The sequence below is a fragment of the Colletotrichum paranaense genome (assembly GCF_030867605.1).
Source record: "Colletotrichum paranaense strain IMI 384185 chromosome Unknown Scaffold_17.1, whole genome shotgun sequence".
Taxonomy (NCBI): Eukaryota; Fungi; Ascomycota; class Sordariomycetes; order Glomerellales; family Glomerellaceae; genus Colletotrichum; species Colletotrichum paranaense.
Window position 1 is genome coordinate 428902 of NW_026848975.1, and position 25277 is coordinate 454178.

The window sequence follows — 25277 nt, forward strand, 5'->3', positions numbered from 1 at the left end:
AAAAGAAATCGGGGACAACATTGACGCGACTCGTCAATCAATGGGGTTGGGTCAGCTCGTATCAGTTTTGTGAGACAATTTCAGAATGCGAATTGCGAACTTGTATTATCTAATAGCTGTCTGGGCGATAGTCTGAGACAGTCTAGTCTTTTCGTACCTCTTCAACAAAGGGCTGAGGTTGGTAGTCCTAACTCTCATCTTGCCATATAAGTGTTACTATGAACTTACACACAGGTGTCCATTCTGCAGCCCTTTCGATGGCTAGACTCATGAACCCGCCTACTACTCAAACAGCCTATTCTGAGCTTTCATGACTTCATACTCATACATCCCTTCTCTTGTAGATCCAACGTTCTGGCTTTTACTCTTTATTTTTTTTCTTTCATTCCACCATTTCTGAATCCAATGTGTGTTTCGCGAGACACTCCATAACTCTTTTGAAACGATGTGAAAGCGGGTCGAGCGAGCCCATCTCATCGACGCTTCGCTGGTAACCGTTCTCTAGGATATTCTTTGATTCCTCCCACTTACCAAGTTTGTACTTGATGAAGCCCAGATGATATACGCAGCTAAGTACAAATTTTCCAGTGTCGCCATGTATGCCTTGAAACAACTGAAGCGCGTGGGCGATACTCTCTTCTGCGTCTTCGAACAACTCTGATTCAAGCTGTAGAATGGCCAAATTCCGAAGTGCGTTGGCTTCCTCGTTCGACCTGGGTTGAGATTCTTCAGAATTGTTGCACAGGCGCACAACTTGGCGCTGGGTATCTATAGCTTCTAGGTGGTAACCTTGTCGATATAAGGCAGCCGCCAGCGTGCTCAATACATTAACCTGGATACTAGATGCCTCGGGTTTATCCAACATATTGGATAGTAGTAGCTGACGACAGATTCTCTCTGCCTCTTTCCATTTCCTCTGTGAGAAAAACGTGCAAGCCATTTCGAAGACAGACATAAGTTTGGCGGCTTTACCGGATGCTAACGCCTCTTCCACAATCTTAAATGCCCAAAAGTCTGCCTCTTCTTCAGCTTCTATGTCGCCCAGCTTGCGAAATGCCGTGCCTAAGTAAACTATCAGGCATGCTTTTTGCATGAGGGGCGGAGCATCGCCACCAACCAGCAAGTCTCTTGCTTCTCCGTAGTCTCCTAACTTAAGAAACAGGCTAACAAGGTTTTTTATCGTCAAAAGCTTGGTTTCACTATTCTGAGGTAGGATGGTAACTAGCTCAATGAGGATTTGCTTCGCTTCTTGGTTGCGGTTGAGACATTGAAGAATCGTTGCCTTGAGCCGTCTTGCTTCAAAATAGTACACTTTCTGCTGATCATATCCTTTTGTTTCCAAGGCTTTCTCAACATAGTCGAGTGCGAGCGTAAGCTGGTCAACAAAGCAGTAGAACATGGCCATGCTGTGCCTAATCATGGAGACCGAGGCGTTGCCCAAGGAGGGATTTCTTGCGTTTGCCGCTAATAAAGCTTGATAATGAGAAATGGTCTTGTAAGAGAAAGAGAAAGTCTTTACAGAAGCCATGAAGAACTTGTTCAGCGTTGCTAGCGCCCTTTCGAAGAACCGCCTTGCGGTGCCCTTCCGCTTGAGCCAATCTGCGGTTGCCAACTGAACGAGACGATGGATGCATAAGGTTCCATCTTTGTTCTCCTTGATGAACGAAAAAGCCTTGAGAATACCTAGAGCTTGCTCGAGAAGAATCGAATAAGCCCCATCTCGCTCCAAAGTTTCTAGACTTTGGTCTGGATCTCCGAAGTATTCATTGATGTGGTCCTCAATCGAGTCGCAAATGTCTTCCCTGGAGTCGTCCTCAAAGTCTTTTGAGGTTAGGAATTTCGCGTTGAAATCGAAAGACGCTTTGTAATGTCTGGCTTCGTCTTGTCCTGGTGACGATCCATTGTCGTCGCTTTCATTGTCGAATTGTTCCTTTTTGCGACGTACTTTCAAGTACATGTAGATAGTCATGAACTGCCTTTGAATCGCTTGACGATCAAAGAAAGCCATCATCGACAAGATATCGGCCGCAAGTGGGTTCCTTTTCTTGATGTGCTCGAAAGACACCACCCATGTCGCCATTCCAGCGTGAGGAACGTCTGCGTCTCGACCAACGGCTTCAAAATTCCCACCCAGTAGCTGAACTTCGACACCATCGCCCTTACTCAGAATAACAAGATATTGATGTAGGCTCATGCAATTTTCATGCATAAAAGCTGCAGCTTGGGCAATAGCGAGTGGTAGGTTTTCAAGGCGGTTTGAAAGGACGGTAGCGGCATCCATTGACAGCGAAGAGCCTCCAGCTATCTCGCGAATCATTTGAAGCGACTCTCCATCGCTCATAGGTCCAATCTCCACTAATGGTTGGCCTGGAACAAGTCTCGATCCGGCTTCTTTGTTCCGTGTTGTAACGAGGATCGAGCCATTGCCGTATTGGGGAATGAAGCGGGCCATGTTGCTGTTACCCTTGTTCGGTTCGACGTCAGATGAACTGGTGTTGTTGGGTTGAGTATGATCATTGAAGAACAGCTCGGTATTGTCGGCATTGTCGAGAACCAGAAACCAGGGGCCAGTCTTTTGCCGCTCAAACCAAGATTTTACGAGCGTTAGCACGTCGACGTTACGATCACTACGACCGGCAATGTTGCATTCTTCCGCAATCTCAGAATAGGCTTGACGGAACCGATCTGAATCACTGGCGTGTACCCAGAAAACAGAAATTTCAGGATGGGCCTTGCGTAGCCAGTAGGTATACGCAATGGCGATTTGAGTCTTTCTACGCAGTCTTAGCGAATTGAGCCTTTTGAGTGGCTTCCTACGACTTACCCAATCCCTCCGAGGCCATAAAGACAAACTCGAGATCTAGCATCTTCAATGTCGTCCTCGGGACCATGGCAAAATTCGCTCTTGAGACGTTCAAAGACATTGGATCGTTCGACAAAACTCTTGTTTTTCGCATATGGTACAAGAACTGTTTGCATTCATCAATTATGAACTCATATTTGAATCACTTCTAGCTACGTACATTTGGATGCCGTCTTCTCTTGCGGAGTTGTAGACCTCTTCTCATTTTGCTCCTCAACTGCTGGAGGCGGCGTGCTTTGACGTTGTGGTACAGGAACTTTCCGATCAAACTTCTTGATCCAAGTTCGAAGTTCATCGCATATATCGATAAACCCAGAGTCTTCAAGACTGCTAAACTTCACCATGGTATGATGCGTTCCATGTATTCCAATGGCATCCTTACCTGGGAAGATGGCTGAGTGTTGAGGAACGACCTGATATTGTTGACGCAGATTAGTCATCAGCATCATTACGGTTGGCCAGGTCAACTAACCAGCCCAATTCCAGGAAGAGGCAGCTCCTCATAGAAGCACGTAATCTGAATAGTGCCGACTCCCGCTTTTGTCTGGGGTTGTGTAATGTTGTGAAAATTGTCCTGAATCTCAGCGAGGACCTCCGACTCAGGTCTGAGAACGCCGAGGATTTCGGTGTTTGTCTGCTTTAGCACTCCAACGGATTTGCCAAGTCGTTCTGCCCACACAGCAAGAGCTGAGCCGTGATGCGGTGTACCGAGGAAGAGTATGCCTCGGGTCGCTTCGAGGACTTCTTTAAGGTGTTCTCTTGTGTGGGCGCGGGCGAGAGCCTGTCGAAGGATGAGATTAACATGACAGTACTATTTTGGGCTCCCCTCAACCTTCATGACGGTGAACACTTGGGTGACACGTACAGCTTGACAGACCAGTCCACCCAGGCTGTGACAGACAAATATGATGGGACGCGCAGACTAAGAACGTTAGAAAACCGCTCTCGATAACGGCAAACAGAACGACCCACGCTGTCGGTTCGATCTCGAAAGTTCGTAAGTCTCTTCAAAAAAGTCGCCGCATGGTCTCGAATGCGACTGACTGAGACCATCTCGGTAGCCTTGGCCACATCTGCGTCGTAGCCGTACGCCAAAACTCGGGCATCCGGTATTTCGGACGGAAGCAAAGCTTTAGGCCAAGGCTCAGATGCCTTGTCTGATGTCCAAGTCTTTTCACGATGACCTTTCAAGCCATGGATGAAGACGATGCTATCGAGACATCTATTAGCATACGCGATGGTTCATTCCACACCGAGAAATGCTAACTCCACAGCGGCGTTTCCCTCGGAGGGATCGTGCAACACGCTCATGCCTATTGGACTAGACGAGCTTGTAGTCAGTTCGTATGCCCCACGTGAAGCCATGGTGTTCGATCCATGTAGGCTTGTCGACGGGGCTGGAGGAAACACATCGGTCGGAACATTGGGCGCCTCCTCCTGCGCGTCATTCCTAGGCCGCTTGTCGGGTTTGTCGCGGTCCTTGCGCCAGTCTGTCTGAAAAAGACGCTTCATTGGTACAACGATGATGACTTGAGGCTTTAGTAGCCTGAAATCTCATGAAACTCGGGTCATTTGGGATTCAAGACAAAGTGAAAATAGACGTGAAAATGGGAAAAATGTAAATGATGAGATGTCTCAGCCGCATGAAAGGGGCATAGACTGACGAGGGCCCCTGTCGATTCATTGAGGCACAGCCTGATCACGCGTGACCAACATCTTTCAACCAATCAAAAAGGCACCTTACTTTTGGCAGATTAAGTTGCAAAAGCAAAGAAAAATCACGTTCTGCAGCTTTCTACGTGAGAGAAACTCCTCATGCAGTCAAGTATCCCGAGACTAGGAGCTCATCATCAAAACACTCTGCTATTGGGACACCAGTCTCATAGAACCGAGCTTTATTCAACACCTGATTTCTCGCGAAGACTAAGCACTTACAGTAGCTTCCTTTTACTAGACGCATTCTTCAGCTCGAGACTGGACGCTTCGGATCTTGCCCTTTTAAGGAAACTCTTATGGTGAATCGAACCTGTGGGTATGTGGCAAGCTGTCATTCCTTCGTTCGCTCTTCAAGCATCTACTCTTCATATACCAGGGATTGGGTACCAATGTAGTACCCACGAAGGGAATACCATGTCAGGTATTGTCTGCTCGCTCACTAAGTCAGTATGTTTGTCGTTCCCGCCGTTACCGTGAATTGCGCGGAGTGGAGTGCCGTCGAGTGGGGCGTTGTATGTGGCGATTCATTTAGTTCCGGAGACCTCCCTTAGACCTGGCATCGTTGAAGAGAGGATAAATCCAAGTTTCGACAGCGGAGCGTCCGTTACAATCCACTAGGCTACACTTAATTCTCTCTTGGCAATGTGATTTTGCCGCGATCTGAAGAACGTTTAGGTGCAGTTCCTAGATCAACGTAGATCCTCGGACCTTTGGTTGAAGCGTTCATTCCTTACTCTTTCTAGACATAGTTAAAAACCATGTACGGTGTGAATCAATGCTTGGAGAAATGGCTCAAATATCAGCCTCATAAAGCTTCAGCGCTGTCAAGCTGGAAGACGGGAATCTTCAGAATGGCTGCATTCTGAGTATCGACGGAGAGCCGCTCGGATCCGATGGGACAACATACGGAGATTGATAAGGAGCCCCATCGCGGGCCGCATTTACTCAAGAGCTACCAGGAAAAGCTTGATTCAACAAGCCAAACCCCTCGGTTGCCACAATTAGTGGGCCAAAGCAACGGTAAAGATCGGTATGCATACCGGAACTACAAGCTCAATTTGGTCAACGTTCCTTTCTCCATCATTGCACTTACCGAGGCCCTTCTTCATGCATTTGCATTGGATAACAAAAGTGCCGACCGTTTGTTGAGTACCTCTAGCTCGGCTTTTCGTCATGTGGCGTGCAACGGGACGGATCTGAGATCCTCTGTGACCTCTAGGAAGCAACTCCTTCACACAACTCCAGTAAATTCGAGATTACACTCGGTGATATCGGTCGGAAAGGCCTCTTCTAAAGTCTTAGCCGGCTCTTGAGTCAGGAAAATGAAAATTGAGAATGCAATTCATGGCAGAAAATACCGAAAGATGGGAAAAGGGGGGACGAGGCAAGGTAGATCATTGGACTGCCAGTCTTGACTACGATAGACTTTGGGATATAAAATGCTGATTTTCCTCCCGTAAATATGCTCCTTCCGCTCATTATCCCTTCACTCTTTAATCGCATCACTTGTCTTGCAGGAGAAGCCAAAATGTCCTCCACTTTGAAGTTTCTGGTTTATGGCTGTGCGGCGGCCACGGCCGTGGCAAGCTCCCTGCCTTCTTTGAACTCGAGCGCCACGAGGGCAGCTGTCAAGGAATTCCCTGAGTGCACCTCGTTGCACCAGAGAAAGTCTTGGTATGTTGAATCACATTCGGGCTTGGCAGCTTACCTCTCTAATCAAGGTCTTAATCCAGGACTACCATGACAACCATCGAGAAGAAGGCTTACATTGACGCTGAGCTCTGCTTGATGAACAAGGCCCCCAAGTTGGGCGTCGCCGGCTCGCAGAACCTTTGGGATGACATGATGTACGCCCACATCTACCAGGCCAACGTCATCCACAATGACGGCCCATTCCTGCCCTGGCACAGACTGTACAGTAAGTCTCATTTCGTTCTCGCGGCTGAGGACAAGCAATAACGATCAACATCGCAGTGCGTGTCCATGAAGTCTACCTCCAGACTGAGTGCGGCTACGAGGGAGGCCAGCCCTACTGGAACGAGCTGGAGGATGCCGAAGCCGGTTTCTTGAACCAGTCCACCGTCTTCGATGCGGAGACCGGATTCGGAAGCTTCAGGAATGGCGACAATGGCTGCGTTGCCGATGGGCCGTTTGTGAACCTGACGATGCACTTGAACCAGACCAGCAGTGATGCGAACTTCTGCTTGACCCGCGATCTCGACCAGGACAGCTTCTACCAGGCCAACAGCACCTACGTCAATGAATGCATGGCCATCGATACCTACGTCGACTCGTGGAACTGTTGGGGCACGGCACCTCATCTTGCCGGTCATATGGGTGTCGGCGGTACTGTGAGTCAAAACCTCATCTTCGAATACACTGGCGTATTTTGACTGACTCTTGCGACAACTAGATGCTGGATGTTGTCTCCAGTCCTGGTGACCCTTTGTTCTTCCTTCACCACACCAACCTCGACCGATTGTGGTGGGAGTGGCAATCCGTCAACCTCACCGCTCGTCTCAACGAGATTGGAGGGCCTGTGGTTGCTTCGGATGCCTTCCTCACGATGTCCAACCTCGATTACCCCGGTGCTGACCTCCTGGACTACAACGGGGAGAACGGCGGCAACGTGACCACCATGGCTCACAACCTTTGGACTGCGGGACTATTGCCCAATGTTACGATCGCGGATCTGATGGATATTCGCGGTCCTATCAGCTGTGCAATCTACATCTAAGTAGACTGCAACATGCTCGTGAGGTTGGAAAGGCGGCACGGCTAATGCTTCATGCTGTGGGATACCGGTATATGATGTGGGGGCCGTACCACACATCACCTTACATGGAGCTTTGGGTCTATTGATCTCTTTCATTCCCCCATAACCAAGCCTACGAAAGTGCATGGTTATGGATACGCTCCTCAATCAAGGTACTCGCAATACCTCACTGGCTTTACTTTCTTCTATAGATATTCAAAATCGGACAACGGCAATAGACTGTACTTACTCCTTGAATGACCATGTCTGTAATGCAACTCTTCTTACTCGCCTCTGCGAGGAATTATGAGTCTGCTTCGATGTTTGAATCTGGGTTTGTCCCCTGATGTATTGAGACAAAGAAAGGAGACTAGGGTGGCACAAACCGTGGATAACAACCCACCGAATATGGGACCGTCTAGTGGCTTTAGTTATTTACAGGACTGCGAATGGACTCCATCCAACACGAGCCACCTTAGCCCCCATCAAAGCAACAAGAGAAAGGACATAGATAAGACCAGTGAACAAAATCAACCCCCAATATTCCCCGTTTTGCGCAGAAATGATCTCTCCAGCTACCGGCACATCGAAAAGGCAAGCAAAGGAGGCCGCCGTATAAGCCGTCGCATAGTATCGCCCATAACTCTCCGTCTTGCAGAGTTTGCCGATACAAACCGGGCTAATGCTGATGTTATTCCCGCTAGCGAAGCCAAACAGGACCACGAAGACGACGATGCCCGCCATAGAGGAGCCCGCCGGCAGCCACACGGCCAAGCAAGCGACGATGCTCAGCACAAGAGCCAGGATATTGGAGTTGAAAGGCCCGGCAAAGTCACCGAACCATCCTGCCAAGATACGTCCAGCTACACTTCCAGCATTCAGAATCGTAGGGATTTGATACGCAAAGTCGATATCGAAGCCCTTATGAATGGCATAGCTCGATATGTACGTGAGAGGAATGAAGAGCGACCACTCAAGGAGGAAGATGCCGAGCGTAGTCAACGCAAATGCCGGATCTCGGAGTATACGGATGTTGGGATGAACCGAGGCGTCAGGGTTTGGCGGCAGTCGTCTGTCGATGAGTAGGGTTGCAGCCCCGCAGAAAACGAGTACGATGAACCCGACGGTCCGAATCGCCCACGCCCAGCCAGCTCGTTCGAAGAGGGCACGGAGCATCATAGGGTATACGATGCCTCCGAAACAACCTCCAGTGGAAGCAATGCCGGTGGCGAGTCCTCTGCGGTGGTAGAACCAGTGACCGACGGCTGCGAAGGACGGCGTGAACAAGAGGGAGGCGCCGATGCCGTTGAGAACTCCGAAGACGAGCATGAAGTGCCAGAACTCTGATCAAAGATTATTGTCAGCTAACTAAATTTATAAGGTTCCAAAGGTCATAAGGAAGAGTAATTATACGAACGCGTAGAGATGCTCAACAACATCTGAGCCGCCACGACACAGACGGTGCCGGACAGGATCAACCACTTCGGGCCATACTTGTCAAAGACGGGGCCAATGTAGATCCCACAGAAGAAGCAGAGGAACATGTACATGGAGAAAATCCAGCCGATGGTGCCTTCGCTGTAACCTTGTAGCTGGTGGGAGCTGATGAAGGCGTGGATGGTCGCCACGCTGTTTGAGATGCCCAAGGCCGAGAAGGATGCGAACCAGGAGCCTAGCACGACAGACCAAGCTCGCAGGCCTCCTTCGGGGTATTCATCTTCTGGGTTCGGGATGGTCTCGTCGATGCTCGGGTTGTACTGCGGTTCCGGCTTCGAGTCTCGGTTTTCAGCCCTGTCGGTAGTGTGGTTCCGAGTCATGTCGTGGATTCCCTCAGGCGCGGCCTGTTTCTGCTGAGAGGATCTCAGTGGTTGAGACATCTTCAACTTGGCAAGTCGCTTGAGTAAACAGATGGTTTGGAGAGAAATGAGCAAACATCATCTAGAGACTGGGGGAGCTCCAACGAGATAAATAGTCTTCGCAGCCGAGTGATTAGTGACTCAAGCAACAATGGCAATAATCTCTTCCATTCCCCTAAAGGTAATTGTAATCGAGGTATTGACTTTCGAAAACCAACGCAACTAAAGACGTTTAGACTCCATAGGGAAAAATGCATGGGTCATCCTACATATTTCTACATATGCACTCCACGCAAAGCGCGCCCTGCAACTGACATCCGAGAAGAGAGCGGGCTAGACCTCTACGGGAAAGAGAAAAAATTTAAAATTTCAAGAACAGCGTCTTCAACCCGGCCACTTCTTTGTTTCCTTGACAAAAGAATATGGGCACCAGCCAATGACCTGTCGTCTTCCTCTTCCACGTTTTCTTAAAAAGGTAACTTACGCCTATGTGGGACCGGCGTCGGCATCGGCTCCGGCTCAACGACCGGTGTCGCAATCGCGGGAAAACAGGGGACCCCACAAGTGGGGCGGCCCGAAAGGCAGTTTAAACGTCACATCTCCCACCTCCAAATGACTCCGAGACTCGGAATGAACGCTAGATCTTACCTTTAGAAGACAAGCCGTCAACCCACACGAATCTCCCGCCAGGGTCACACCAGGGAAGGAAACTCGAGACGATGCTCCTCCAGATCGTGGGCTCTCTCCAACACCTCCGGGCCTCGACCATCGTCTACGCTCTCATCGCCCTCCTCCTCCCCGTTACCCTCACCCTAGCCTTCATCCTCCACAATGGCGATGCCGCATCCACGCGCAGGAAGCTCCGGAACCTGGAGTCCGTAGGTGTCCCGGCCAATAAGAGCCACATGGCAGACCAATTCGACTCCAAATATGCATTACCGGAAGACACACCATCGAGCAACCAGGGGCCGATCCGCATCAAGTCAATCTACATCCACCCGATCAAATCCTGCGGCTTCGTCGAAGTAGACAGAGCCCTCCTCACAAAGACAGGCTTCGCCTACGACAGATGCTTCGCCCTCGCAGCCGAGACGCCGGACCCGGAAACGGGCGCCGTCTCCTGGAAACTCATCAGCCAGCGCACGAAGCCAAATATGTGCCACATCCAGACAGAAATCTACCTCCCTCGGAAGAACAGCGACCAGCGAGACCCCCTAGTCCAAGCCGGCGGCTGCGTCCTCGTAACCTTCTCAGACCCAGACCCCCCAACCTGGACCCAACGCATCGAGACCTTCCTCTCAAACCCCTTCAACCCCTCCGCAACACCCCAAATCTCCTTCATCGTGCCCCTGAACCCCCCTTCAACCCTCGTAGACGAATACAACATTGGCCTTAAAACCTTTGGCATCCACGCCCGCGATGCCTCCGGGCTAGACATGTCCCGCATCCCCTCCGTCGCCACGACCCTCCTGCCGAAACTGAAGAAATTCCTCGCCATCCCGCCGAACCGCGGCCTGACGCTCACGCGCTGCACGCCCGAGACCTTGACGCGGACGACCCTCAACCTCGCGCCCGTGAGCTACATCGGCTCGCCCGCCGTCCACGGATACACTGACCAGCAGCCCGTCAACCTCAACAGCTTATCCTCCGTCCACGCCGTATCAGCGCTGCTACCGCCGGAGAACAGACCGCTTGACGCCCTCCGCTTCCGCGCGAATCTATGGGTCACGGGAGCGCCAGCGTACGTGGAAGAGACGTGGAAGCGATACCGCATCATCCCCAAGGGAGACCTCTCAGATAACAGAAAGCCGCGGGCGGACGTCTCACCAAAGCTCTCCGTCGTCTGTAGAACGTCCCGCTGTACGATGCCAAACGTCAACCTCGCTACGGCAACCTTTGACACGGAGAACCCTGCGTCCGCTGAGAAGAAGAAGGGGAAGCCGCAGCCCAGTACGACGCTAATTGAGCACCGTACCCCTGAGACGGGGAATCCTAAGGCGTTGGGGTACCTCGGGATGCATTGCGTGCCCGAGGACGATGGTCTGGACGAGGCTAGGAGGTAAGGGAAGGGGCTGTATGTCCATGTTGGCGATGAAGTTGAAGTTCTTGAGACGGGGGAGCATTTGTATGGGTCTACTGCGAATGATTATTGAGGTGGCTACCTCCTGGGAGGGTTTGGGAGAAGGAGACCTGAGAGGCAATGAAAGCGCTGCTGCTTGAGACTTGCATGGAAAGGTAATGAAGGCGATATCTAAATCAGCTTATTGAGGAGGGAATATGGAAGTAATCCGGTGCAAGGTGCTTAGGAGCCAGGGTGGCGTCGAAAAAGTTCGCCCTTTGTGGTTAAGGGTTCCCGCTAGATGGAAGGCCTGAATGGCTTTACTAGCCACTTGGAAGTTGCCAAAGTGGAATTCCCCGCGAACTCAAAACTTTATTGTTTGGCCTCATTCAATAGCAAGTTTGGTACTTAACATAGACTGTGATGTAGACAAAAGCTGATAGTGATGGCTTTGGACCGGTATAGGCCCACATGATGTCCTTCACAACCCAGCAAGAACCAAGGTCTGCAGAAAAGGGGTTAGTTAGCATTAACACGAGATGAATGGGGGATCTTGATGAAATGAAGCCTCGAATCGTCTATATGCTGCTGGCTTTCATCGCCTGCTTCATTCTGTTCCACATCTACATCTTTACCAATCCGTCTACACCACATCACTCCATCACAACCCACAGTCTCTAAAGCCCATCTTTCAAGCCTATCAAACCTCTGCTAAACTCCCAAAACAACCCATCACTTACCTCCCAACGCCAACCTCTCCAAGCACCCTCCTCGCCCCCAGCTCCCTCCACTTCCCCACCGTCTCCGGCCTCGAAGCCCACACGACACCAAGCATACCAACAGCATTCACATCCGCCCCGTCAACACCCGCCCTCACCCTCGGAACCACAACAATCCACCGCCGTCCGAGAATAACATTATGCGGCACCGCCACGGCCCTCCCGTCCCCGTCCTCCTCGACAACCTTCTCCCGGCCGGGAATCAGCTCCGTCGCCTGGCGGAGCATGTCTCTGTATTTCGCCGTGAGGTCCTTTGTCGAGGGTGGTGATGTGCCGCTAAAGCGGTGGACGAAGTACCGGAACGGCGGCTCTTGCTTCCCGTCACCGACCGCTTCCGCCCCTGTCCCGGACCCGGCGTCGACGAGGTCAGGCCACATGGGAATCGCTCCCGGCGCAGGGATAACCTGCATATGCTTGTGCAACCGACTACACCCGCCCTCCTTACCACAGTTGAAGATGACCAAGTACTCTCGTCTCTTCTCTTCCTCACCATCAGCACCAGCATCAGCATCACCTCCCCACCCCGAATTCAACCCTCCCAAAACCTGAACAGCAGCCCCTAGATCCCGCCCATCCAACCCCTCGAACTGCCTTCTCCTCCCATCGGCAGTCAAGAGGAGAAGATGCGGTCTGTACGCGCAGAACTTGTTGAACGCCAGCACATGCGTAGCCTCTTCATCCCCGCCGCCGCCGACGGTCGTGAGCTCGAACCCCGCGATGCTGATGTCACCTCCGGGAAGGTTTCCTTCCTCATCGAGGGTGATCTTGTTGTTCCTGTGTTTGCCATCGTCTTGGGTATGAGTGTTGGCGTGCGAGGTTGCGCTTGCGTTTGTCTGAGACGGAGGGCCATTGTCATCTGCTTCGTCTAGCTCCGCGTTGTCTTCTACCGCGGCGGGCTTGCTCTTCAACGCAGCCGTTAAGCGGAACTCAAACTAGACGGTATTGTCAGCTTCTGTGATTCCCTGCGATTCCCTTGGTTTTAAAGCCCTTTACTATCCCTTTCTCTGCCCCTTATCACCATCTGTCTCAATTTTCTCGTCAAGTAAAAAGCAAGATGGGAACGTACGGATACGCCCGTTATTCATACCACAACTACAAGGATGAAATCCGGTGAAGAAAAAAAAGAGAAAAGAACTGACCTTGAAACCTCCATCCTCATGATAAATCTTCTCCATGTCCTCCGCGTACATCACAATCCCGTCCCGAACCTTTTCATCAAAGGCAGCGAGGACCGAGGCCTCGGTTATCGGAGAAGCCATTGCGCTTCTCCCTGCTCTGATGAGTTCCCACGCTTGGAGATGATTCAAAAGCGGCAACTAGAAGATAAATGCCGAATTATAAATTGGAGTGAAGTATTAACGGAATGTTAATATGAGAGGAGTTGTTGTACTCCGTAGACGAATCGACATGTTGAAAGTCGCAGGAGTGGCAGTCGGAATGAAAGCCGGTTATTGGCCAGCTGCATATGACGACATCAGAAAGTACCCCCTTGCATCGATAATTGCACAACGCGACAACGTTCAATCCTAGTTTCTGAACTCCCAGAATAGTTTCCTGCATGATGTTTGCGAAAAGTCATAGTTGAACTTGATGCTATTAAGATTTTAGAGTATCAACCGCGTGACGTTCCTCTCGCGCCCGCTTCTACGTTTTGTCTCCAAAAGAGGTATTATACTACAATTTTCCACCACGCTTGATCCCCCCCTGACGCCATCATCGACTCGTCAATATGCCTCCCCTTAGGTAGACACTGCCTGTACCTCGTCTCATACTGGGAACGGCTTATGATGCCAGATACACCCGCACTCTACACCACCGTCGACCCCGTCCCTCGTTATATGGGCAATCGTATCTACGCAGGAGGAACGGGGGCAGCGGGACCGGTGCCAGTCGCGGCGCCTCGTTGGGCGGGAGGAGGGAGGAAGAGGGGAAGGTAGCTGACGGCAAGAGCCATAACTGTCATATATCGTCAGTGAACAGGCTCATGAAAATGCGACCAAGGGGTCGGGTTAATACATACCTGACATGCCCACGGAGAAGTATCCCGGCGTCGCGGAGCTCTTCTTCGTCTCCTCGCTCTCACCAAGCCAAGTCTGAATGCTGAAGACGACGGAAGCCCTATTTCATAGCCTGTCAGTAAGTCTGATCTTCGACCAAAGCTCATGTAGACCCCTGTGCTATGGTTGCTTGGCCGCCACAGCTCGGTGCAGTGCCAGCAATGCTATTCGTCTCGCTGAGGGTGAACAGAAAATGCGCCATACCATCCGATAAACTTGTTGCGCGTAAGCATCGCAGCCATTGGCAGGGTAGAAGACAGCGTCGAGGAGAGCTCGGTGGAATCGCCCTTGGCCTTGGGCTCCTGATAGGGGACGACTGCGCGGGAGAAAAAGGTTAGCAGACATTCGCGACAGGATAGGAGTGGTGCAAAACATACTCAGGTCCGGCCGACGCATATCCCGCTTGGACGCCATTGTGAGAGCTCTGGTTGAATTGGATGTGCTGTACGTGGAAGGCAGAGAGCTATAGCGGAGGGGGTTCGATAGATACCACGGTCCTGGATGCGCGAATGAAGCTCTCACCTCAAGTGACAGGGCCGCACTCTAACAGAAAAGTGGCGCCTAAGTCTTCAGGCAGTAACACACGCGACCCCAAAGAGCTGGGGAAGGACAGAAGGAAAAGGGAAGGGATAGGCTGGCCGATTGCCCCGCCCCGCTTGCACACACTCAGCCGATGACACGTTTTCTGCTATATCCACGCCCCCCACTCTTCTCTCCCGGAAGGTGCCTAGGGGTGTGTATCTTGTCGCGCGAGCCGTCAAGCGGCCCCTCCGAACGCCGCCGCCCCACGAACCGATCTGACAGTGGGAAGCAAAAGTTGCAGAGATTCCGAGGGACGCGGATTCCGATAACGAACAGGCTCACACTTTGCGTGCCCGGGATTTCCAGAAACCTGATACTAAAAGATGGGGATCGCCGTCTGCCCAGTGCGAAGGTGGGAGGACGCTCCCGCCGACGGGCTTAACCTTGCGAAGGTGTTCGTTCCGCTGCCGAATTCGACTTCATGAGTGTGTCCGGGAATTGGAGAGCCAAGTTTACAGACTGCAACGGATAACCTCCGCTGGACATTGTCTACGTGTGCCAACGCTCTGTAGGGGGAGATATGACAGGATCCCGAAATGTCTGACTCTGGGACGTGGACCACTGGATACTCTGGGTGTTGAAGTTTGCGGGGCCTCGGAAGATGCGGCCTATGGAGGGTCCAAAAGAAAGGAGAAGGGCAGAACAGCTGCATATTACTCCGGCGTCTTCTCCGTGGCCGTGGTAATCATTCGCAGCATGGAGCTTTGCCGGAGCATTTTGTTTTGCGCGCCTGCACGGCACCCTTACGAAATCCCCTTCTCCGTTATCTGGCGCGGAAAGTATCGCCCGTATGCGGGCCCCTCTGCAGCAAGACGAGCACGAGATAACAGCTAGGCCGCGGCCGTCTGCCCTTGCAGGCACAGCTATATTCCCCCACACGGGGCCTGCAGGAGAAGGAAAGGAGGGCCCTGGTGGCCCTTTTTTGGAGTTCGCTTGGAACCTTCGAAAGAAGGTTTTCGACATCTTCTGGGGCTCTGGGCTGGGCATTGTCGGGGAAGCGGCCTTGGAGTCTGGAGATGCGGTGTGCTAACACTGCTGCTATACCTACCATCGTGGCCTGTGCTTGTCCAAATAGCCCTCCAGACGCGGGCTTTGGTCGCAGCGACACGGAGCCTAACATTATAGATGTCGTTTGGCGAATAAGAGCCGGATAACTCCAGTTGGGCTCTGCGAAACGTGGATGCCGCTGGAGAGGAGTCTGGTAGAGTGGTGGAACACGGAATAAAAGCCAACGAAAGGCCTCCAGCTGGCATAGTTGATGGGTCTGTTTGACGAGCAAAAACCCACTCAGCACCAGCAGAGCCCGAAGCAAGTCAGGCACGGTGGCCCGACTACCTATGATTGCGCATACCTCATGAAAAAAATTTCTCGAAAGTTGGTGACCGCGGTCATACGGGAGCAGGTTGTGTCAGCTGAAAGAAGATGGCCGATACCATCGTGTGTTTTCTTGTGTTTATGGCAGGTGTTCGGCGGCTTCTCAGTGGCCACCCCGCCAGGTACCACCTGATTTGCAGCGGCGGATCGCATGCAGCATGATGGCAGATTGCGTGACACCTGGCGGCGATTCAGCCATCAAAGACATGGACAGCGCGTGGGCGACGCAAACCAAGCAGCCGCGGTGCCACGACGGCCCGGTGCCTGGTCTGGTGTAGTAAGACCGGCGGGCGTGGTTTGGCACGTTTTGGTTCGCCGGCCGAAGACAAACTTTCCCAGGGCCTGGAGAAGGAGTCTACCCCAGGGCCCCAAGGAGAGTTGGGATAGTCGACCGGGATGCTGTTCGATATAAGCCGAAGGGTACTATAGCCCCCCTCCTTCAGTGGAAGAGCCAGTGGTTGAAAAGGTCCCGGGGATAATGAGAGCCAGAGACAGGTGTCCCGCGAGACCGGAGAGTATGGACGAAACGCGGGAAGAGTTAGGGCCGGTTTTTTGTGTCAAACGGGGATGGTGGGTGCTGTGAATCTGGTGGCCATTCTCTGCGGAAAGCAGTGCCGCTCGCTCAGATCGTCTACCAATTTTGCAGAGTTGGGCCTGTTCTTCTTGTCCCTCGCCACCTGTTCGGGAGTCGGGAGAGCGGGCTGATGGGACGGTGGGACGGTGGGAGAGAGGGAGGGGGAAGGGATGAGACAAAACACACGGGGTCGTAGACAAATCAGATCCAAGAGAGAAAAGGGCAGGCAAGACAGGCGTCGCTCGAAGCGAATGTGTCGATAATGGCGATGATGCGTCGTCCTGTCGATTTTGGGTTGGATGGTGGCGTTGAAGTAAAGCACCCGAAAGTGGTAGCTAAGATGCAAGTGGCAGCTAGTTACGGAGACGAACACTTGCCAACCTGCCGCTCTGCGAAAGCGACAACTGCCCAGGTGTATTCGATAGATACTAAGAACTGACAAACTACCCACGGAAGGGGCGTTTGGTGCGATTGGACGGGTTAAGAGAGCGGCAGAAGGCCAGGCCGGGCGATAGGAGCAGCTGTAGTCGTCTTGGGATCTTGGACCGACTGCGGCTAACAACATCCCAACAGCCTATTCCGGCTTCCTCTCTCCGCCCTTCCGTCTGGTGATGCGTCGATGGGCTCTGCCATTCCAGCGGTACGGAACACCGAAGGAAGCAAGATTTAGACCTGGGCGAAGGGGACACCCGGGCGTTTGGGTTCCCTAGCCTGTCGGAGTTTCCAGTGTGCTGCCCACTCCAGGTACCTCCAGAGTCCAGAGTATCCGTACAGGTAGGAAGAGTCTAGGAGAGTGCAAGTGTCTTTACTAAGCGGTGGCCCGGTCCTTGTCAGCATCGACTGTGAACTGACACTTGTCTATTTTAGCATGCTTCGGGTTATTTTGATGACTGCCAAAGTTTATACGCGAGGATGCAAGTCTGATACGGAGCTTGGGAAAAAGGCAAAAGGGGGCTTACGATGATGATGATATTGATAATGGCGATAAGCATCTGTAATCCATCATTGTCTTACATCTCAGCACTCCAAAGAGCCCATATGGATACACTGAGTGACTGACAAGGAACGACTTTTAGAACTGGACAAGCCAGAAAGGAAACAAGACCGGGGCGAAGGTCACTTGGAGGCGGGAGTGGGCGAATCAGCTGTAAGACATTGGCTGAACAAACCAATGAGACAGACTGGGCCCCATGGCGGCGGACGGGGGTTGTCCTTGGACTGACGGATTTTGGAGGTTCCATTGGCATCAGGGGACTGAGAGGAGAGAGAGGAAAAGAGACAGAAAGGGGGGGAGGTGTGTGTTCTTTTCCCCCAGCTGATCGAAGAATCGGCCTAACCTATTCAAGCCAAGGCGCCAGCTTGGCCTGGTTGTCGTCGATAATTTGTTGACAGGAAGCTTCCGATTTCCATTCCTAGTTCATTACATCGCATCGTTACCAATTGTTCATCATACGACCAGTCTCAGGTTACGGTCTGCAGGTAGGCAAATGAACAAGCTGAATCTGCCTATTACTTGAGTATTGTGTTGCTGTAGCAAATGAGGTTCCCAGCCTCATCTTTTACCGCTGGTTTTTTCCCCCTATTGCCGCCGCCGCCTTAAAGCCTGCCCCGTATCCGCCTGCTTTATGCCGAAACACCAAACTGTTCTTTTTCCTTAGCCAAGAACGGGACGTTGCTGTTTGGTCCATGTCTGCATCGTGTGGTCTGGGAAGTGGGTGTAAACTCTGTCCTAAATACAGATGTTCCTAGTTAATAGGTAATGCTTGGTGAACTCGGGTCGGCATCCGAATTGGAACATGCACACCACAGAGACAATGTTTTAATTACCCAGTACTGTGTAGTTTACGTACCGACACAGAAAGAGTGTGTAGAAAGATTAAACAGCCCCTGCGCATTCGGGAGCTTCCCGCAAGTCGGCGCAACTCATCGACCTGGTCATGTCCGTGAACTCGAACTCATCCATCTCGGAAAAGGTCCCAATTCAACAAATCTTACACACACTATAAGCCGTATGGGATTGGACTACCTACAGAGCACAGCGTGTGAATGAGGCGCTTAATCCAACCAGCCCACCCCCCCCCCCAAAGTCGCCTTGCTGGTTCCAAGGCTCCAAGCAACATACTGAGAGAAAAACTCCCGCTCCCTGGAACCGCAGATCCCATCGGCTCCCCGCCCCACGACTAAAAGCAATTTAGCTGCTGTCCCCTGGACGCCCACTCACTCTCACACACACACCTTCTTTTCACTCACTCCGCTGTCCCTCTCACTCTCACCTCTCACTTTCACTCACTTACTCATTCAAATCCCCCTCCTCAGCTCACACCCCCCTTCCCGTACCATCTCATCCCGTATCACACGCCACACCCTCCGCTTTCCGTTCCGTCCACCAGCACCAGCACCCGCACAGGGTGTTTGTCAGGTTGCCTCTGGTTGCCTTTCCCATTTTCAGTTACCATTCCCATTCCCCGTTCCTAGCCTGAATTCGGTCGAATTGAATTCGTCGGGTCCTTATGTGCTGCGTGACTAGATACCCAGTCCTAGGCTGAGCTGAGCCAAGGCACACTATAACCCCGAGCCATCTTTGCCGTCCGTCTAATGGTCTCCTGCACCACCTAGTACCTACGGAGTGCGCTGCGCTGCGCTCTGGCTGCATTGTAAACCCCAACCCACGGCAACTCTGCCTGTCACTTTCAAACACCTTCTCAGGCGCCCTCTCTCTGTTTTCCTTTCCCTCTCTCTGCCTTTTGAAGCTCAATCTCCCCCATTCGTTGACTCGTTTGGGAACAAGACTCTTTCTCATACCTGGGCTACGATTTTCTCCGCTCCCCGCCTCCTAGCTTTGTTCATGTTACCTGATCTTGACGTTAGCTCTCTGCAACTCATCGCTCATCATACGACTTGTCCCCTTGTCTTGACACTCATAATCAACGGCTTCAACACAACAACAACAACATAGGCTCTTTCAATTTCAACAGTGTCAGCAACCAGCAGGATTTCCAGCGGGCCGTCGCGAGTCATCCGACAACAGCGAACCTGGCATACGCGGGAACCTTCGGAGATACTGCGCCCCCGTCTCTGTATCCGTGGTAATAGCCAGCCGTACGAAAGATCCCACGCGCACTTTGCAAATCCGCCGCCGCTGTACCGTACGGTACCGCACCAGGGCCCTGCACACTCCACCGCTGCATGCACCCACCCTACCAGTGGCCTGCTAATCCAGTCCCAATCCGCAAACCGCTCTTGCACCCCCGACCGCTGCACAGATAGCGCGGCTGACGCCGTCAGATCCCCGACATCAATCCGTCGACCGATTATTCCTCCTCCCCCCCTTCCATCCAACATCACTTCAACATCGTCAAACTGTTGGCACTCGGCATCGCAGCCTCGGCGCTTCGACCTAGTCGCCTCCTCACTACATCCAACACACCCGATCATATCTTGAGAAATCAGCAATGTCGCCTCGGAATTTCCGCCTGCGATGACCTCAAGGACCCCAATGGGCGTCCAGCCGCGACCGCCCCAGCAGCGAACACTGAGCAGCTCGGGCTTGTCGGTCCAACGGCCAACCCAACAGCGTTCCCTGTCCGCCCAGTATTTGCCCCAGTCGCCTGTTCGAAAGGATAACCTCATCGACCTGACTGGCGATGCCAACGACGCCGCCGTCGCACAGAACAGATATGGCACGTTACCGCGGAGGGGAGGCTCTCGCCTCAAGCTGGAGTTGTCCAACGAGGCCATGCTTGCCCAGCACGGCGTCAGCGAGTCCCCAAAGACCCTCACGCCTTCCCGCCTTATGCCCAAGAACGAAACCTCAAACCTTACCGATATGAGCTCGCCGGCCTCGGCCAAGGGTCAGCCCGTCGACGCAGATAACCCCCCGATGCCCATGCCGAAACGCCGTCCGCGATTCGTCGTACCCGCCGCCGCCAAAGATGCGCCGGCGCCTGTCATGGCAATCAAGAAGGATGGCCGACCGAAACCGTACCACATCGAGACCCCAAGCATCGCCCCCCGATATGCGCCGTTTAGCAAACCGAGGCCCGACGCCGCAGCCAAACCAGGCTTTGGAGGTTCGAGTAGTGGCGCGCGAGATATCCCGGATATGGGGCACGCCGACTTCTTCCCGTGGACCGGAAACCACCCCGAAGACCAATATACCGAATCGATCATCAAGAATGGATACTATGATAAACAACCGCAGGCCTCGGTCGAGACACAATCTGCCAAGGCTGCACTGTTTCCCGCCCTCAAGCATAAGAGCGGGCTGAACTTGTTGTCCAACATCTTTATCGGAGTGCTAAACCAGAGAAAGCTTAATGGCCAGATCTCGTCGCCCTCGACCTTCAAGCCGCCGCCGCGCGTTACCCTGACCGATACGAAGCGAGAAATGTGGCTGAGGGACTTGGCGAACCCATCGATATCGTTGCGCCGACTGAGCCGAACGATTCCCCACGGTATCAGAGGCAAAGTGCTTCTAGACCACTGCCTCAATAAGAACGTGCCGACAGAAAGAGCAGTCTGGTTGGTCAAGTGCGTTGGCGCCAATGAGATCCGAGCCTTTAAGAGAAAGGGAAACGGCCCTGGACCCTTTGTGCTCGGTGGCGAGGCAAAGTGGCTCAGAGACTGGACGGTTTTCGTGGAGCAATTTGTGGAAGGAGTCTCGGCGGCCTTTGGGGACAACGACTGGAAAACCAAAGTTCAATATGCGTAAGTCTACGTCATGCGATGCTTCATGTGTGCGAGCTAACCTTGATATAGCATCCGACTTGCGACACACCTCTATGCGGAACAGCTACTCGACCGTGACCACTACATGGATTGGCTTGTATCCGGGTTGGAGAACTCGACACAATCAAAGTTGCCAATGTGGATTCTCACAACACAGATTTACTGGAAAGACTTGCTTCGTTTAAGAAGATATGGCCGACGATTGGTGAATGCGTTGCTCAGCCATCTCAACACGGTACGCCAGCTCAGACCCACAGGGAGTTCGCAACTAACTGTTCAGATTTATAACGATCCCGACCGCGATATCCTCACCCAACTCTCTACGAGGTTGACGTCTCTACTGACACCCCTATTGTCCGCCTACTCGGACAACTTCGTGTCTCCTGCGACTTGGTTCAAGTACAGAGACGCTCTGCTCGCATCTATTCCGATCGATAACGACTTTGCCCAAAACGCATTCAAGTGGATCAATGTCAGAAACGAGCAGCTAGTTGCATCAGCCAGCAACTCCCAGCCGGCAAACCGACAAATACTGGTCAAGCATCTCGACACCTCATTCATGTCTTTGTACAGCCCCGACTTGGCTACGCAGTGCTGGGCTGTTAGTGAAGACAAGGGAATGATAGTTCGCACATTATTGGAGTGGTGCACCTCGCCTCACCGACCAGGCAACACAAAGGTGTACATCACTGCCAGTCTTCTTCGAGCTTGGGCGGCTGCTGGAGTGGATGTGACGACGGCGATTCTCGAGTTTCTTAGTGCAAACCCACCAACCGAGACAAGATCAAAGAAAGTTTTCCACCAGCTGGTGTCAGAAATCGTACGATCAGGGGACTTCCAACTTCAGGGATACATATTCTGGCTCATTGCCCGAGGCGGACTGAGAGAACCGGCCGATACTGAGGCAGATGGATCTTGTGCTACAAGGCTGCTTGTCGACCTCCCTCTCCACGCCCTTAACTCTTCTGCCCAAGCCACACGAGCAAGCCTCCTACGACGAGCATCCTACGACGTCAACGACGAAGCCCAGGATATTAACACAGCTCTCAAATGCATTCAGCATGTTATGGGACTTCCTCTTCCGCCTGGAGATCCGATGCTCCAGCGGAAGCCCGTACCAGTCGGAAAGCTCTGCAGGCTGATTATCAACAGCAACCGAGCATTGCAAACCGAGGTCGGAGCTAGGCTTCTGCAAATATTCACCAAGGAAATAATTATGACGAAGAACGGCCCCCAGGTCTCCCCGGCTATGTTCAACTTCGCTCGTGCTGTTCTTGAAGCGGCCTCCGACTACTCGGTTCTCGTCGAAGTTGTCAAGGTGGTGTCGAGAGCTTCGAATCCCGAGATTCTTGCCTCCTGCGCCGATACTTTCAACGTCCACCTACCGATTTTCTCAGCACTGGGCGTGGCCAAGGAACTGTTCGATGCGCTGATGGAAAGGTTGAAAGCGGTTAGCGACGAACAAGGACCTGCTGCCCGACCTCTCTTGGCGTCTCTGGCAAATCTTTCGACCATGATACCCGGTTACACGAATACTGCTGTCTACTTGCGTCAGCAGCTCCACCAATGCGATCGCAATAACCCTATCGACGCATGCTCGCCCGTATCTGATAACATGACGGCACAGCTACAGGATGCCGAGGGCGAACTACACGAAGAGATCGAGAAGCTTTTGACGAGCGGGACCAGCGTCGATCGGCCTACCATGGACCGACTTTTCCAGACCGTGGTCGGACGGTTGGAATCTTGCTGGTTAAAGTCAGCTGACAGACAGCGTGCTTATAGCGCACTTCTCGGGAGGCTGCGCATTTTCGACGCTCAGCACTTTGATGTGCGCATGACTGACTGGGTCCATCACATCAGCGCGTTGAAGACTCGCCCTGCGCTGGAAAATATCTACCCCCTTCTCATCAGCATGGGCTGTCTGACCTTGCCCATTATTCTTACCACGACATCCGTCGAGGCAGGGAGGATCGGGCTGAACCCCTCGATGCCACCTAACAGCACCACGACGTACATGCAGGAAGTCCTCTCTCTGACAACGATGCCCCTTCCCGCCAAGACCGCATTAACACCCGAAGAGACCTACCGATTCTATATCCAGCAACGAGTGGCGCCACGTCAAAACCACAAGGATATGGTCTATCTTGTGAGGAATGCTCTCGTCGAGTTCTCGAGGCTGCAGGGAGTCGTCGAATCTTCGATGCTGCCACTCGCAAACCCCGAAATTAAGGACACAGCACTGCAACTGCTCAAGTTCTTGGTTCTGCGGGATCCTCCATCGGTGGTTCAAGCGCTGGGTATCAAGAACCCAGAAACTGCATTGACAAGTCTGTTTGCACAGGTTACGACCAAACTCCTACTACCGGATGCTGGCGATGATTCACCACTGACGTTTGAGACGGTTTTGGAATTGGCAAACGAGTTTACTCTCCCATTCTGCCAGCTCAAGCTTTCGGTTGGCCTCGCGGCGGATAGCACGACAAGCCCGGGAGGAGGGGAACAGGCTCTCACGCAGTTCGACATGTTTTCGAGGGCGATGGACCGCGCTGTGTCAGCCAACAACGTCATGTGGACTAGCATGCTACCCTACCTGAGCGAGGACATAACGGAGCATCTTAAGAAGCAGGCTCATCTGCGTTTCCTGGGTCTCTTCCCGTCAAACAAGAACCCACCTGCTGCGGATCCTCTTTCTCAGGAAAGCACTCAGCTCGCAGGAAGTCTGCTTTCAGTAGTCGAGGCGATCCTGAGAGGTCGTCCGCCTGTCCGAACATCACAGCTCACTTCGGGCATGGTTGAGAAGCTTGCAGAGCTGTGGGAAGTCCTGGCAACCGACGACATCAACAAGAGAGACCTGCGCGCCTCAATCATCCGCTACTGGCTTCCCGCCTTGTTGCGGTTCATCACGCTCCACACGACTGCAAACGAACCTGCGCCGGTAGCGACTCAACCCCAGGCCGCCAACAACATGAAGCCGCCCGCCAATGCTGCTGTTTTCGAGATTCGAGCGAGAATCCTGATTGTTCTGTCTGGTCTTACTCTCGAATTGGACAATCTAGCATTCCAGGACGCTCAAAATGGCCGACCGCTCAGCCAGCAGGTTTTCGATCTGGCCCTACTACTAGTCGATACTTTGCCAGACGACATACGCCTGCAGTGTGTACGAGTCTTGCTTACAGGCGGCACCATGCAGAACCCAGCATCCTCAGATGCCCGTCTCCGATACCTATTTAGTCACATGCCTCCAACGACGGAGCAATTCGTGCTTGCTCATAGACAGCAATCTACTACACAACCAAACGGGCCGCAGAGAATCAAGATGCCGATCTCGATGCAAGGCACCGATAAATTAACGCCGTTCATCTACCGCAAATGGGAGATGCTCAGCGAGCCCACTCCCAACGTTGGAGAGAACGACACGGCTCTCAGTCTCACGTTATTTGAGGCGATCAAGATTCAGTAAACAAATTGGAGGAAGCGTTGGGGATACACACACACACACACACATACACACAAACATTTCATTACTGTCATGCATACGTCGGAAGAGAGGCGAGGTGTTCATTCATAGATACCATTACTGGTCCAGATCGGGATTGTAGAATCAGGCAGGCGAGGGGGGAGCAACGAGAAAAGATCCTTTTTTTTTGATACCAGGATGGAAAGTCAATAGTCGGTCGGCGTCGGCTGGCTTGGAAAGATTGAAGGAGAGGGATGGAGGGGGTCGACATGATTGTACTAGTGAGGCGGGCATTAGGGGGGGGTTTCCTTTTTCATCATCATGACAACAACATTACTATTTAAATGTGTTTATGACAGCTTTGTTCGTTGCAGATTGTGTGAGATTGTGACTTGCTTGTGACAAAGTCATGGTGCTTAAAAGTTAACCTAGGGATTATATGTACTAAACCCCGGGGCTAATTGATATAGCATC

At 52.5% G+C, this 25277-nt stretch overlaps 7 protein-coding genes across 7 annotated transcripts; 3 read left to right on the forward strand and 4 right to left on the reverse strand.

Moving 5' to 3' along the window:
* Positions 1-382: 382 nt before the first annotated feature.
* On the reverse strand, positions 383-4375 carry CPAR01_14959 (uncharacterized protein; the record flags this gene model as incomplete). The annotated part of the gene is made up of 7 exons (XM_060499209.1): positions 383-2774; positions 2825-2969; positions 3024-3276; positions 3336-3644; positions 3729-3785; positions 3836-4085; positions 4131-4375. 7 exons carry the CDS (start codon positions 4373-4375, stop codon positions 383-385), a joined length of 3651 nt encoding a protein of 1216 aa, XP_060342134.1.
* Positions 4376-6107: 1732 nt separating this feature from the next.
* On the forward strand, positions 6108-7316 carry CPAR01_14960 (uncharacterized protein; the record flags this gene model as incomplete). Its single annotated transcript, XM_060499210.1, has 4 exons — positions 6108-6253; positions 6313-6497; positions 6554-6930; positions 6993-7316. 4 exons carry the CDS (start codon positions 6108-6110, stop codon positions 7314-7316), a joined length of 1032 nt encoding a protein of 343 aa, XP_060342135.1.
* A 453-nt stretch (positions 7317-7769) lies between these two features.
* On the reverse strand, positions 7770-9211 carry CPAR01_14961 (riboflavin transporter MCH5; the record flags this gene model as incomplete). The annotated part of the gene is made up of 2 exons (XM_060499211.1): positions 7770-8677; positions 8752-9211. The coding sequence occupies 2 exons, from the start codon at positions 9209-9211 to the stop codon at positions 7770-7772; spliced, it is 1368 nt and encodes a 455-aa protein (XP_060342136.1).
* A 698-nt stretch (positions 9212-9909) lies between these two features.
* On the forward strand, positions 9910-11253 carry CPAR01_14962 (uncharacterized protein; the record flags this gene model as incomplete). The annotated part of the gene is made up of 1 exon (XM_060499212.1): positions 9910-11253. The coding sequence occupies one exon, from the start codon at positions 9910-9912 to the stop codon at positions 11251-11253; it is 1344 nt and encodes a 447-aa protein (XP_060342137.1).
* Positions 11254-11985: 732 nt separating this feature from the next.
* CPAR01_14963 (ATP adenylyltransferase) lies at positions 11986-13287 on the reverse strand (the record flags this gene model as incomplete). The annotated part of the gene is made up of 2 exons (XM_060499213.1): positions 11986-12960; positions 13168-13287. 2 exons carry the CDS (start codon positions 13285-13287, stop codon positions 11986-11988), a joined length of 1095 nt encoding a protein of 364 aa, XP_060342138.1.
* A 593-nt stretch (positions 13288-13880) lies between these two features.
* On the reverse strand, positions 13881-14499 carry CPAR01_14964 (uncharacterized protein; the record flags this gene model as incomplete). Its single annotated transcript, XM_060499214.1, has 4 exons — positions 13881-13984; positions 14049-14146; positions 14290-14401; positions 14463-14499. 4 exons carry the CDS (start codon positions 14497-14499, stop codon positions 13881-13883), a joined length of 351 nt encoding a protein of 116 aa, XP_060342139.1.
* Positions 14500-20111: 5612 nt separating this feature from the next.
* Positions 20112-24806, forward strand: CPAR01_14965 (transcription mediator subunit Med12; the record flags this gene model as incomplete). The annotated part of the gene is made up of 2 exons (XM_060499215.1): positions 20112-21322; positions 21374-24806. The coding sequence occupies 2 exons, from the start codon at positions 20112-20114 to the stop codon at positions 24804-24806; spliced, it is 4644 nt and encodes a 1547-aa protein (XP_060342140.1).
* Positions 24807-25277: the final 471 nt, after the last annotated feature.